Below are 14,624 nucleotides of genomic sequence, written 5' to 3' on the forward strand. Positions count from 1 at the left end.
GTTGTCAGCTCCCACTTGATTTTCAATCAGGTGTCACAAGATCCCAGCAAGAGACAGATGCGGTGATCGAGCTGATGACCTTTGAGAATGCTGTCAAAAAAACGATAAAAAAGGAGAAAAAAAGAACCGCTTGCTCTGTCACAGTGTCCTGGCCTTTGCAGTTGAGAGCTTTATAATGTAACCCCTGTTTCATTTTACATTCGTAGTGTTGCCTTCGGGTTTACATTATTAGAAACGGTGTGTTTGTCACTCAGTAACCTATAAGAAACAGGTCATCACGTCACTTCAGATGCTCAATTCTGGAATACGAGCGGCTGGTTTAACATAATGACTTCAGCCTTGATACAGAGATCTCCTTTAGGAAAAAGACACTCTCTGAAAAGTGAAACAGCCCCAGAGTGCAGAACTAACTGCAGTGTGAAAAGGGTCAGGCGTTTTAAATGGCTAGCAATCATGTTTCGGTTTGGCTAAATTGATAAAGATGATTATAATCACAAGCTAAAGTCTCACCGCAAATTCCCAAAGACACGGGGAACAGAGAAAATGTTCCCTGAGCTCAGCGTAGCTGCACATACAGATTATTTTGCAGTGAATTTGAATTGTAGACCATTCCTCTTCCTCGATGTCATTTTATGCATCTGACTTCTGTGACTAAAGAGCTAGAGGAGATGTACTGAGCATGATTTTCTTAAACTGTGTAACAGAAAGCAGTGCAGAGTTAAATACTTTGCACACGTTCACATGCTTTTGGTAGGCTTAAATCCAGAAAGTGAAGTACACAGGCTCTTTTGTATATTTTATGATTCAGGTACAACAATTCCCCAACTGCTGAACAGCACATCCAACAACCTGTACCTGACCTTCCAGTCTGACATCAGTGTATCTGCCGCCGGCTTCCACTTGGAGTACACAGGTATGAGGAGAGACGGCTCGTCTGCCTGCCTGTCACTTTGTCTGTTGTCTTTCTGCGTCCATCTGCCACTGACTTCCAGCTGCTGCACAAGGGTATAAGGAATAAGAGGGACAGCTGGTGTGGATGGCACAGTTGGAGCTATAAAAAATGGTGTGAAATGGAGAGTAAGTGAGTGGGCAAAGCTTTTTCTTCCTCATTATCTTTTCTAATTTTCAGGCTTTGTATCCGCTTTTCTGGTATGGTAGTTTGGTATTCCCGAGTGGCTTCTTTTTTAAATTCCCCCCATAGCTTCAACTTACTGGACCCACATCCTTTTTTTTTCATTCATTTAAGGACTAAGTTTCCTTATCTCTCAGTGGACTGTTCACTTCCAGGCATATTTGCTAAAGAGCATGCTAAACATTTACTGTGCATCAGAATTGAAGGAGTGTAGCGTGCCCCAATGGAGTGCCTGATTTACTCCCATTTAAAAATTGCACATCTCAAAGAAAAAGCTCTGTCCTTGATCCATGCAGCTTTTCTTTAATTCACTTACACTGCAGGCACCGTTCTTTGTCTCTTCTAATGTCCTTTTCTCTTAGTTAAATTTTAAGCTGGCGTGTATTCTCTTGTTTGCTCTTCACGTTTGTCTTCCTGCTGGTTTTTTACTAACCACTCATTGGCTGATACGAGACTGTGGGCAGACCCACTCATTGTCTGTGATGCACATTTGTGGCAGTGTGGAAAGACCGGGAAGACTTCCTAATGCTGTGATTAAAATAGGACGATATGGAAATGTCAAAAACAGAAATGACGGCCAACGCTTTAATACATCCAGCCTTGAATTTTTTTACACATACATAACAGCTAAAGAGTCACACTTTTTTTTGAGTGAGCTCAGTTCAAACTGTCACTTTCTGCAAATTTGTTGGAAAACAAGAAAAATCACTGCTGTCACCGTGTGTGTCCTTGCTGTCAGTTGTGTCAGTCTGTGAGCGTCATGCCACTGTTGAGAACGACTTCACAGTCATGTATCTCACAGTAGGTGCTTCATTCTTCTTGTGTGGAGCCACTCTGTACTCATGTCTCTCAGTGCGCTCTTTCCTTTCTGCACTTCCACGCCATGTCACACCACCCCCACTACCTCTACCTACCACTGAGAATCACAATCAGCTCTTTGCTCTGTCTGTCTTACACTTTGCCACTGCTGCCCTTGTAAAGTATACTCCCTGATTCTTTGTGCAAACAACGCTCCAGTTTATCTCCTCTCTGCTTTCTTCTCTTGCTATTTGTTACTTTTCCTGCTACTTTTCCTATCTGCAAAAAAAAAAAAAAGAAAAAAAATGGGATGTGCGATTAATCCATGTAGCTTCCCTATGGAGCCACTCGTGAAGTATTGCAGTTTTTTTCACTTTCTGATATTTTATCCTACATATAGCAGATTTCAGAGTCTAATTTATTTGGTCACATTAGCTATTACATTAATCCTCTTCTGACCTGTAGTTAGATGCATCTACACTGGTTGGCTTGAAATAGTCATTTATATTTCACGCACTTGAGTTTCTGGTTCCCAATTAATGCTCTGAAAGCTCAGTGGAGGGGGTAGAAAACAGCAACAGCGATTGGCACACACCCAGCCAACTAACCATCTGTTTTAAAATGTTTCCTTTGGGTGATTGTTGCAGTCCACTGAGACCAGTCATAGAAATTCTTTATACCACCCGCCAGTACAACATCTTAAAAGAAAAACGTTTAAGCAGCTCTCCTAAGGCAAACAGAATGCTATAGCTGAAAACATAATTGCAGTGTTCGCACATGCTGTATAGCAGCTTGCATCCCAAATCAAGTCTACCAAAGTTTGGCTTATTGTCACTGCTACGTGGAATAACTGTGACACCACACTGAATCAATTGTTTGACAGCTCAGAAAGGCACTCTTTCTTTGACATGGTCTTAAGATCTTTCCAGACTTTCTTCAGTCACACCAAGAAAATATAGCAGTGTCAAGTCTATGGTTACTACCTGTAATCTCCCCGATAAGTACTTCCACATTTTTCCTTATGAATTACATCTATCACGGCTAAGCCCTGCAGCATTGTTAAAGATTAAGAGCAGAAATGACCAGGTTACTACTCATTCACATTTTCTTACTACACTATTTTTCAGTACTATGCTGTATGATGACCTAGAAAAAGTGACACCACTAGTGTATGTAAAATGCACATCTGTTAGCATTTGCTACTAAACTATAAGCCTACTATTTGCATTCTGGTTCAAAGTCACTTGTATTAATAGCATCATCTGTGCATACACAGATCACATCTATTCACATATAGACTTGGCTTTAGATTTTTTTATCAGTCAGTCCTGGCATGCAGCACAGCTGTGTACTAGTTTTAATGTGTCTTATTTAATCTAACCCAACATCGTATAGAGTACAATTCAAAAATTTGAGTCTGTCCAAACTTTTGACTGGTGCTGTAACTCTGTAAGAAAATATTGCAAGAACACAGTCTTACATATTTTTGCTCACAATAAACAGGTAACTATATCTTGTTGCATAACAGGTGTCATTGTGACGCATGTATAATCTCAAGAGATCTGTTGATTGTTCATTTAACGCACTCACTTCCTCTGCACATAGTGTGTTAATACTAAATACATTCATGCACTGTGTCATTTTGATACTTTAATGTCTTGATTAAGTTAATTGTGCAAAGGAATTACAGTGGCTGGTTTATTATATTGATAAAAGTCGTCATATTTAAAAATTAGTGGCAGGATTAGGGATGGAAATCTGATGAACGACATAAAAATGTCACAGTGTCGTAATTGATATTGTGCCTCACACTTTGTTAATGTCTGTTTTAAAAAAAGAAAAACTGAGACGATCTACCTTAAGTTGTTTTACTGCTCCTCCACCCACAGGTGGAAACCACCACCTGCCACACTTTATCTCCTCCGCATCTTAAACTTGGAGTCGCCTGAGCTGTGAGCAGTGTGTATCCACAGTATATTGCCTCGTAAAAATGAGTCGTTGCATTTGCATATATACCTTTGCAAAGAAACTTTTTTCTCCATAGTAGGCTCTTCTATATTGTCTGACCTGCATGTTTTCCTGCCTCATCTTTCAGGTAGCTTTTATTGTCCTTGCATTTTTTATTTTCTTTTTTTTTGTCTCGAACCTCCTCCTACTGTTTGGAATACTAAACGGTTGTGTTGTTTTGCAGGTCGAGTTTAATTTTTAAAAAATAAATATTGAACTGATCGAATTTATGTAAATGCACAAGAGCAGAAACTCTCGGCTAGTGTGCACCACTGGTTAGTAACTGATGACACACGTGATTGAAATTGCTTTGCCTGGATGCATTCGGTAGGGTCTTGTGTTTGATAAGGATAGCACTGCTTCAAGACATGGGTGCACACGCAGAAACAGGTGGCCGATCCAAAATGTGATTCCTGACGGCTTGAGCGGAAAACATCACAAGGTGGCAGGAACCTGGACCATAATGTTGGCAGACGCACATGTTTAACCTGACCTAAGATCTGGTGCTCCACCTCTGGCTTTGGGAACTGTTCTCTGATTTTTCAGGGTCATTTTTCCTGAACCTGGGCATTTTGTATTATTACAGGGTTTGACAACCTTTTAATATTTTCATTGTTTGAAGTGAACAGTGCAAATTTCACAAAAAACTGCAAGAGACAGGCCGATTATTCCTTATCACGAGTACACATGACAATTTTAGAGCTGCATTGTGCTTTAATCTCAAAATTACCTTCTGGCAGCCTAATTTTTTAGCAGCAACTGCTCCGCTCTTGTGAATTGTGTCATCAAATCTCCTTGAAATTAATTAAACATTTCTAAGTCGAAGAATTTGTCAAAGTATTGCTCTTATTTATACCCACATATGACAGAACTTCACAGCTTCAAAGCATCCACCCACTCACCCTGTACAGTAGCTCGTCTCTTGTTGAATTGTTCTATCTCCAGCTGCTTTCACGTTGCTTCCTGCTCTGCGTCTCTTGGGTTACCGCCTCCTCCCACTCAAATATCCTCTCTAACTTTCAGTAGATGTTGAGTGGAGTGACCACTCCTGCTAGTCGCCTTTAAATTGTTCTGAATCTTTTGTGGGCACTTCCCCTACCATGTTTGTGTTCATCCACCCACTGACTTGTTTGGACAAGTTAACTCTTTGAGTGGGCTTGAATGCGAGTGCTTGTGAAATGCTTGTGTTTGCCTGCAACATTGTTGGGGATGCTGTATTTGTCTACACTATTCCGCTCCCTGCGGCCTGCTTACAAATTATAGATTACGAAGGAAACCTAATAAAACCATCTAGATTTGTATTTGGGTTATTATGAAGGTAACTGTCTCCTGTTTTTCGTCGGCCTATTTTCGTGTTGTTTGATGCATCGAAAAACAATGTTTGACAGACGACTGGTGCGATTTGAAAAATGTTTAAGATGAGGATGTCTCCAGTGCTGCCTTTCATTGAATAACAGCATTTTATGCCTCAAAGTAATGATGTAAAATGTTTTCTCCTCTGCCTGTCAATATATATTAGTCACTTCTTAGATAAATGAAATTGCAACCTGACTATATTTCTTGTCTTTTTTTCTTTCTTTTATTTGTAAAAAGCAGGCTTTGAGCAGGCTCAAATTTCCTTAAAATGTCCTACATTAATATAGTCCATATAGCTGGCATCACCATTGCTTTTAAGCCATTAAAACACAATATCTAGCCTTTCAAGCCTTTCACTACCTGGCAAGTGGCACTGTAATCATTTCTTTCCAATGGGCTCAATGCGTCTGTCAAGTAATACTTCAGGGATTGCTTTGAAATTTCACAGTGATTGCTTCAGATCACAGTCAGAAGGATTTTGCGATTACAGCCACGAGCAGAATAGCTTCATAGCTTGCCCCACTTTCTAAACGTTATGATGAAGGGAAAGAGAGACAAAGAGTCGGCGTGGTGGTGGTGGTGGTGGGGGGGGGGCTTGCTCAATTAATATGCGATTACAAGCACATTAAAATGAGGAATTTTATAATTATGTCAAAAAGGTTGGTTTTAATTAAATTATTCCTTCCCTCTATAGGTACTGGTTGATTAAATGTAAATATTTACTCCAAATATATATGGAGTTTCTTTGATATGCAGAAGAATGATTGCTGTCCACACTTGTGTGTTGTGACTCTGTCCTAAGCAATAGGTTTGGATTCGTGTCCAGAGCCGCTGCCTCCCAGTAATGGCCGAAAAGTTGGAGATCGTTACACTGTGGGTGACATGGTTTCCTTCCAATGTGATCAAGGCTTTTCACTACAGGTAGGTGGAAAATGAAGTGCAGATCTGCAGCTCTCTTAGTGAAAAATATTGACCTGGCTAAATGAGTGACATTTTCATGGGGATCCTCTAAAGGATGAATGTTTTAAAACAGAGGAATCAAGTCCTTTTGATGAGTGTGTGTGTGTGTGTGTGTGTGTGTGTGTGTGTGTGTGTGTGTGTGTGTGAGCGGAAGAGTACAGGAAAGAAGTATGTGAATAGGCAAGTGTGTTTGCAAGTTTATTTGTAGTGGTGCGCGTGTATGTGTGCGTACATTGCCTCCCTGCTTGCATGTTTGTGTAAGTGTGAGTCCTAGTGTGTTCGTTACAAAGCAGCTTTAACTTCTTCCAATCCTGCCTGAGTAGATTCAGTGGCTGTGGCGTTTTGAGCTGTAGAACCTTCCAAGGCCACAGGCGATGGATTGTGTTAACAGTCGCCTCGCTAATCCCACACCGATTTTTCTTCCCAGCTCAGGCATTCTCTTCTTTTCATATCCTCTCTGGACTAACCAGCAACTTCTTACACACATCATCAGGCTGAGTGTCTGAACACCAGAAATAGACTTGAGGCGGGTGTAGTAACAAAAGCAACAGTATGGATGAGTCTTTTGAGTTTAGTTTAGTGTGTGAGTGCGCAGTATAGCTATGTTTTTTCAGGCGTGATGTTAGTGTACAGGTTTTTGGAGAATCACCCTGCATGTATGCATTTTACAAACATGCAGGCAAATTCCAGTTTCTATGTTTAAAACAACATTAATGCTCTGAATATTAACCATCACATTTAGATTCCCTTTTTTGTATTCAACACAATTATGTTTGCAGATTTTTTTTTTTCTGTTCTTATCTCGGGGTGCTTACTCCCATTGTATACCTAGCAGCGAGAACATCCTGCCCTACTCTTGATATTTATACACAAGAAGGGGATTTTCACTAAATCCAAAGATCCATAGGACAGAGATAAAATATACTGGGGTCACCTGCTGGTTTGATCTCATCGTGTTCCTTTTCATTTTTAACTTCACAGTGTTTTGCTGAAAGGGAATTGACAGTAAACAGTTTTTGTTTGTTTTCTTGAACAGGGTAATGCATATATTACCTGCATGCCTGGTCCTGTCAGAAGATGGAATTACCCCGTACCTCTGTGCTTAGGTAATGTATTATCGCATACAGTCTGACAGCTCTAGTGACAGCATTTCAATGAGGTGATATTGTTGACAACAAACCCATATTTGTAGCACCAAACTCAAACTAGATCTTTTTCTTTCCCATTTTTGCCGTTCAATTTTTCTCATTGACTCGTTTATCTTTCTTCTATCTTCTCCTTATTTATATTTCTCTCATACTAATATTTTTCTCATATACAATGACCCAATAGCTCAGCAGCCTCAAAGAGGGCATTTTATTGTATTAGGAGAATTTTATTGTACGATCGGGGGGTTGGGAGGTGTGATGGCTGGGAATAGATGCCTTGAGGGGGTTAGGGATTATGAATTTTCTGCTTTCCCCTTCGGTTGAAAATCAATAAGGCTTTGCACCATCTGAGTGTGCTGTTTGATTTCTGATACTCCTGATGAGACTCCCTTGTCTCCCCCGACACTTCCTCTCAAGTTGATTGTCACAGTGATAGTTTCCAGAGATTACCAACGAAGAACTCCACATTCTCTTTGACGCCTCGCTGTTCGCTTGCACCCTGCTCCTCTCAGTTATATACATATACATAAACATATGCAATGTGATAAATGCACTCTTGCACACACAGACAAAACTGCACGGTTACTCAAAGAGCTCTTTGTGTAAATACTCTGTTCCTGTGGTTTTCATCGTTCACTGCAGACATAAATCCTGGCTTTGCTGTCGATAGGCATGTTCTCGGATGTGTGCGTTCACTCGTTAGCTTAAGTCTTCTCTCGTTTACAGTACATACGCTTCCCTGAACACCCCAGGATCTGTATTCATTTTGTTTGCTGATAAACCCACATCAAAGGCTTTGGATGCCCCTGCACCAAACGTATAACACCCTTTTAAGTGCCTCTCGTCTTCTCTTTTATTTCATACACAAGCAGGTCAAGCCCGTCCCCCCTCCCCACTACCAGGAACACAATTACCTCCCAAGATAGTTTGTGCCTCATTTTGGTTTTGGTTGATAGTCCCCAAAGAAATAGCAGCAATATCACTTGCGTTCTCCACCATTTGCCACACAAATGCGCCTGTTGGGGTTGTGATGGGAAAAGCAGGAATGATTTCGTTTTAAGATTATAAGATTACACCACCTGGGTGTTCATGTAAGACTAGGTTGTGTGTCACAAGAGAGGGGTATAACCTTCACAGCAAGCTAAGTGTTCTCTAATGCACTCAGTCAAACAAGAGAGGGTGGGGTGTTGCAGGTGGGAGGTTGAAGTAATCACCTTCACCACTGAGCAAAACTGAGTTAGACTATTGAATAGTGACTCTCTCATTTATTTTGATTTAAAGCACCACTGAGCAAGGAGGGTGCCTTGGTCTGCTTGTTTTTTTTTCCAAGAAGAGATGGACAAGCACAAGTCAAAGACATAATCCAACAGACAAAGACCCTTCTCTGCTCTGCACAAAAACATACATACATACATATATATATATATATATATATATATATATATATATATATATATATATATATATATATATATATATATATATATATATATGTGTGTATATATATATGTGTGTATATATATATGTGTGTATATATATATATATGTATATATATATATATATATGTATATATGTATATATATGTATATGTGTATATATATATATATATGTGTATATGTATATATATATATATATATGTATATATATATATATATGTATATGTATGTATATGTATATATATGTATATGTATATATATATATGTATATATATATGTGTATATATATGTATATATGTGTATATATATATATGTGTATATATGTATATATATATGTGTACAGTCTGTATATGTATATATATATATGTGTACAGTCTGTATATGTATATATATATGTGTCTATATATATATATAGACTGTACATATATATATATATATGTGTATATGTATATATATATATATATATATATATATATATATATATATATATATATGTGTATATATATGTGTCTATATATATATATAGACTGTACATATATATATATATATATATATATATATATATATATATATATATATATATGTATATATATATATATATATGTATATATGTATGTATATGTATATATATGTATGTACAGTGTATATATATATATGTACAGTCTATATATATATATATATATATATAGACTATACATGTATATTAAGAATGTGTAGGATACACATGCACAACATACGTAACATTTATGCGTGTGCTGAAACTTTCACTCACACAAAGACACAGTGCTCTTTGCCCTCCCTGAATATGCAGCCCTCTAGTCATTGTTTTTCTTTGTTTTCCCACTGAGCTGCTCCATGGAGAAGTGACATGTTCTTTCTCCTTGGTTGGTCTCCCTCAGCTCAGTGTGGCGGCTCTATGACAGACTTCAGCGGCGTCATCCTCAGCCCAGGCTTTCCAGGGAATTACCAAAGCAGCCTGGACTGCAGCTGGAGAGTTCAACTCCCTATTGGCTTCGGTCTGTAACCTCTCCTCTCTCTTCTCCTGTGTAACTCAACAAACTGCTAATTTCAAGCATGTATAAGTACTAGTGTGTATAAAAGTGTAATACAATATTTGACAGGAATAGCCACTCTTTGCTCTCGTTTACTTCATTCATGTGCTCTTGGGTTTACCTCTTCCATTAACCTTCTCTTTCCTCTTCTTTAGGGATCCATCTCCAGTTTCTGAACTTCTCCACAGAGCCTGTTCATGACTATTTGGAGATCCGCAGTGGGAGCCTTGAGACAGGAACAGTGATTGATCGGTTCAGTGGCCCCACGCTGCCCAATCCTCTCTTCAGCACCACCCATGAGACTACTCTGTTCTTCCATAGCGACTACTCCCAGAACAAGCCCGGCTTCCAAATTGTCTACCAGGGTGAGAGAGAAAAACAGTGTAGCCTAAGAGGACGTGCATTGTTGTCCTTATTTTCTGTTCTGTGTGTCTACACATGCACGATATATGTACATATTATAATGTCATGCAAGTATGAGCTGTATGTGAAAGTATCTTTTAAAAGTTTAGGCCTCTGAATGTTTTCTAGCTTTTCAATTTTTTTTCTTTTATCACAGTTATTGAGAATTTGCTAAAGGTACAGCATGTCTCCAAAGCACAGTAGGTACACCTCACGAGCACCGGGTGCTGTCTCTCAGAATGCCCCTGGAGGTTAGCCAATCAGAAAAAAACAGGGAACATTTAGGGAGAGTACCTTAAAGAGACAGGAGCTAAAATGGCACATCTCAGATAGACAGTGAACTGAGGGGCTGCATAAAGGCCTAATATGAGATAAGTTTTTTTTGTTTGTTTGTTTTGTTGTTGTTTTTTAACCATGTAAAGTACAGCATCAAAAATAGTCATAACAAATGATAACCAAGTGTCCATATCATGATTTTAGGTCTTTCCCTGTACTGTAGTCTGTTAGATATTTTGCTCATATAATAGGTTTGCAAAGCGTAAGAAGGTGAGGTATTCTCTTCAAAAGTAAAGACTACCCCTGTTGAACAGCCCACGCTTTTCCTTTGTGACTTATTTACATCACTATAACACCCTGGCAAAATTTGGTGACTCTGTCCCCACAACAATGAAGTAAGTAATATTAGGATACACAGACAGTCAAAGCGAGGTACACAAAAAGATTAAAGTAAATAAGAGCATTAAGTGCCATAATAGGCAACAGAAAAATACAATAAGACACATTAAAACAGACGAAAGGTTTAAAATAAATAAATAATGATTAAATACAAATTCTCAGTAGAAAGCCTGTTCAAACAAAAACAAAATCCTTAGATGCCTAGTGTTCACACAACATGCAAATAATATGGCTAAATTTATTATCTGTTTGTTTCTCTCCTGCTCTATGTCCTCACATGTATGTATGTGTTTTATTACAACCAGATTCAACTATTCTCATTCACGTAATTTTCCAGTTTTTGCTGTGAGCCAGCAGAACGATAAATAGTCACTCTTATGTAGCTCATCAAGGCTAATTTCAAGACATTTTCCAACCTGCTGCTGTGCATTACTAAAATCCATGTGTTACAACAGGGATGTAACAGTGTTGCCTGTCAAAATCAGTAGTACCTAAGTTAAAGAAAACAGATTTGATGTGATGGATGCAACATTTACATATAAGATGAAATTTAGAGGCTAAAGGATATAAACATTTTCTTAGCAGGTGGCAGTTTGTAGGGCTTTGCTCGTTATATGCATTTAATCATTGTTTTTAATCAATTTTTAATCAAAGTTAAAATTATGAGATTTTAAATAAGCTTCCTATGGTCACTTTGAAATTGGGTTTTGCAAGTGCCGTGAAAGAAGATTGAAGCGCTCTCTAACAGGACACGTAAAAGCCCATTAGGTACAGACAAGGGAGAAAGTTTTGTAATTAGGTATACACGGCAGTTTCTTCCACTGAGGTTGTAGGATTAAAGAAAACCTTTTGCATTTTCTGAAACATTGCATACCACATGTCCTTGAAGATTATTATTTTTACCCCAGTGTTGAATTCTGTGTTTTATGATCCTTTTTGTCTTGGATGGGTTTTACTTTCCCCCCCAGCATATGAGCTACAGAGGTGCCCAGACCCACGGCCGTTTCGTAACGGCATAGTGATCGGACAGGACTACAGCGTGGGGATGACCATTTCCTTTGAGTGCCTGCCAGGTTACACTCTTCTTGGAGAACAGTCGCTCACATGTCTGCATGGAATCAGCAGAAACTGGAACCACCCCATCCCCCGCTGTGAAGGTGAGTGCCTTAGGTCCCCTCTCAGCAGTGTCCTTGCACCAAGTGTCATTCATATGCAGAAAAAAATTGGCACTCGATCTATTCAGTGTCTAAATGTTTCCTATGAATTTCTTATATTTGGTGAATCAACATATTCTGTTTATTCATCTCAAAATGCTCTTTCATGTTTCTGGTTTCAAAATCAGTAGGAAAATATTTAAATATTTGTGCACCTAACTAAAGTAAAGGTGAAGATTCCTTTCCATTACAAAAAAATGTCTTTGTTATTTTAAATAGTTCATTTTATAATAGAATACAGTCTGCTTGTTGTGCTGTCTTTTACTCTAGCACATCAAAGCATGAGACTCACCAGCTATTCAACACTATTTTACTGAACTATAAACTGATGCTTAGCGATTATAATGATACATGGAGCATCTTCAAGTCTTTAATGCAAATCCGAACATGCTGGTCTTTTATGTAATTCTAAAGGAGTCGCCTTAGATGTCACTCAGGTACGCTAAACAATCTTTCATCAGTTAAACGATGCAACAGCAGACTTTATAAGACCACACGATAGTTTTATATTTGCCTTAAAATGTTGTTTTGGTTCTTACATGCTGTATTGCTCCTGTCAGGTTTACAGCACTTCTTTTTTTTATCCTGTGGGTAATGCTTTGGCTTTGACTCCTAGTTCAAAGTCAGATTTAAGCATCTAAGGGGGTTTGATAGAGGGAGTTTTGCTGTCAAAATCAGTCATCATCATTACTTCACAACAGCCAGTAACCATTCCTTGCATTTGTGTCTAACAGGTGCATTCTCCCCCCCAGTATCTGGGTGATAACCCAATAACACGCCGTTATGGGTTATTTTATCAACTGTTAGTGGCAATACAACCATAAAAGCTTTTATCACTTGAGGTATGACTGGCTTTCTATTTTTGTCCGACATTGCTTTCTCTCTTCCCTCCTCTAGCTCTGTGTGGCGGGAATATAACATCCATGAATGGCACAATTTACTCTCCTGGACACCCAGCCGAGTATCCACACTTCCAGGACTGCATGTGGACCGTCAGAGTACCCCCTGGGTACGGCATCTACATAAATTTCTCCGTTATCAATACCGAGCCAATCTACGACTACATCACTGTGTGGTAAGCCCTCATTTCTCTCTCAGTATGACATTATTTATCAATCATCAGCTTATAGCACTCATGAAACTCATGACTTTGAGGGAGAGGTATCCTGGACCAGTTGTCAGCCCATCATAGGGTTCACACAGAGAGACAGACATCCACACCTAGGGCCAATTTACATTCACCGGTTAGTCTAACATGCAGGTCTTTGGACTGTTGGAGGAAGTTGTAGTACCTGCAGAAACCCCACACAGACAAACACAGAATGGTGCTAGCCAAATGTCTCGAGACATTCTTGCTGAATAACGAATTAATTTGAGCTTTACAAAGCAAACATGTTTTAAGGCCAGAGGCCAGTTAAGTAAGTTACGTTCACAGCTTATGACAACAACCAGACATGACAACAAATATTGTGAAAATATGTCCTGACATTTACGCCTTTCTTTTACTAACAAAATCTTTTTCCATCCTTCTGTACAACTAGATTGTTTTTATGTGACTAACTAACTAAAAGAAATTCAAGTCTGAATCACTGCGCTCCCTTTCTTTACTCCCCCAAACTTTTGCTTTTACTTTAGATCCCCCAGCAAGTGTACCATAAAAGACAGAAATGTGTATCAGCATGAAAACATCAACTTTGAGTTGCTTGGGATGTCTGTTTACAATTGAGAAACTTTACAGATAGTTGTACGACAGTAAACAATACTACCTGCCTCCTGTCACTCCAGCCACTATCTCCCCATCTCCCCTTTTCCCTGTATCTTTCTGCATCCTCTCTGTTGTCTGAGGCAGTCATAGAGCGGCCCTCATGGGTAATATGGGAGGGAAATGCCTTCCAGCATCCAGGGCTGCCATTGATGGTATGGGAGGAGGGAGCCGCTGGCACTACTGTTTTCAAATCAAATGGCGCATAAACAATCTGTCCCTTGATGGTAACATTTTGTTTCCCTGCCTGACTGCTGTCTCTTATTTTGTTGATCTCTCTTAAAAGAAACTGCAGTAAGACTTCCAGTATATACAATATTTAAGGTGAACAAATATAACAAAAAAAACCATTTAGTGTGATTTAGAAAAGAAAGCCTGGAGCTGCTTGAAAGTGCCAGTAATTAAATACATTTCTCTTGTTAAAAAATAACATTTATACATAATAGAAAAGTGCTGTCTTCTGGTGCATTTTTTATGCCCAAAGAAAAGTACTGTTTGGGTTGTTTTTGCATGCTAACATGATATTTTACTCCAGACATAGATCACGGCCATGCACCTGCAAGGGTTTGAAAGTTCTCTGCGCTCTCATTAGGGCAGCTGATTCTCTGTTTTAGAGCTGCTAGCTAATGCATGGCTCAGAAATGGCTTCACTGCTAATGACAGCTTCTATTATTACCCCACA

General features: G+C 38.9%; 1 protein-coding gene across 9 annotated transcripts in view; it reads left to right on the plus strand.

The window, feature by feature from the left end:
• Positions 1–14,624, plus strand: part of LOC146563764 (CUB and sushi domain-containing protein 3-like) — a 249,356-nt gene that overhangs the window by 166,584 nt on the left and 68,148 nt on the right. For 8 of the 9 annotated variants that reach the window (XR_014894357.1, XM_085291050.1, XM_085291053.1 and 5 more), the window contains 7 exons: positions 809–913; positions 6,096–6,214; positions 7,290–7,359; positions 9,737–9,853; positions 10,045–10,254; positions 11,935–12,123; positions 13,078–13,255. Coding sequence is in view for 8 of the 9 variants with exons in the window: in XM_085291050.1 (XP_085147176.1) it covers positions 809–913; positions 6,096–6,214; positions 7,290–7,359; positions 9,737–9,853; positions 10,045–10,254; positions 11,935–12,123; positions 13,078–13,255 (988 nt within the window). In the remaining variant the exon portion in view is untranslated. The remainder of the gene's footprint in view (positions 1–808; positions 914–6,095; positions 6,215–7,289; positions 7,360–9,736; positions 9,854–10,044; positions 10,255–11,934; positions 12,124–13,077; positions 13,256–14,624) is intronic. The other variant, XM_085291046.1, reaches the window with a different exon arrangement.

This window comes from Mchenga conophoros, linkage group LG11, assembly GCF_057382185.1.
Source record: "Mchenga conophoros isolate Kocher_MC1m ecotype Shallow Benthic linkage group LG11, M_conophoros_male_GT1.1, whole genome shotgun sequence".
In the NCBI taxonomy this organism is placed as follows: domain Eukaryota; kingdom Metazoa; phylum Chordata; class Actinopteri; order Cichliformes; family Cichlidae; genus Mchenga; species Mchenga conophoros.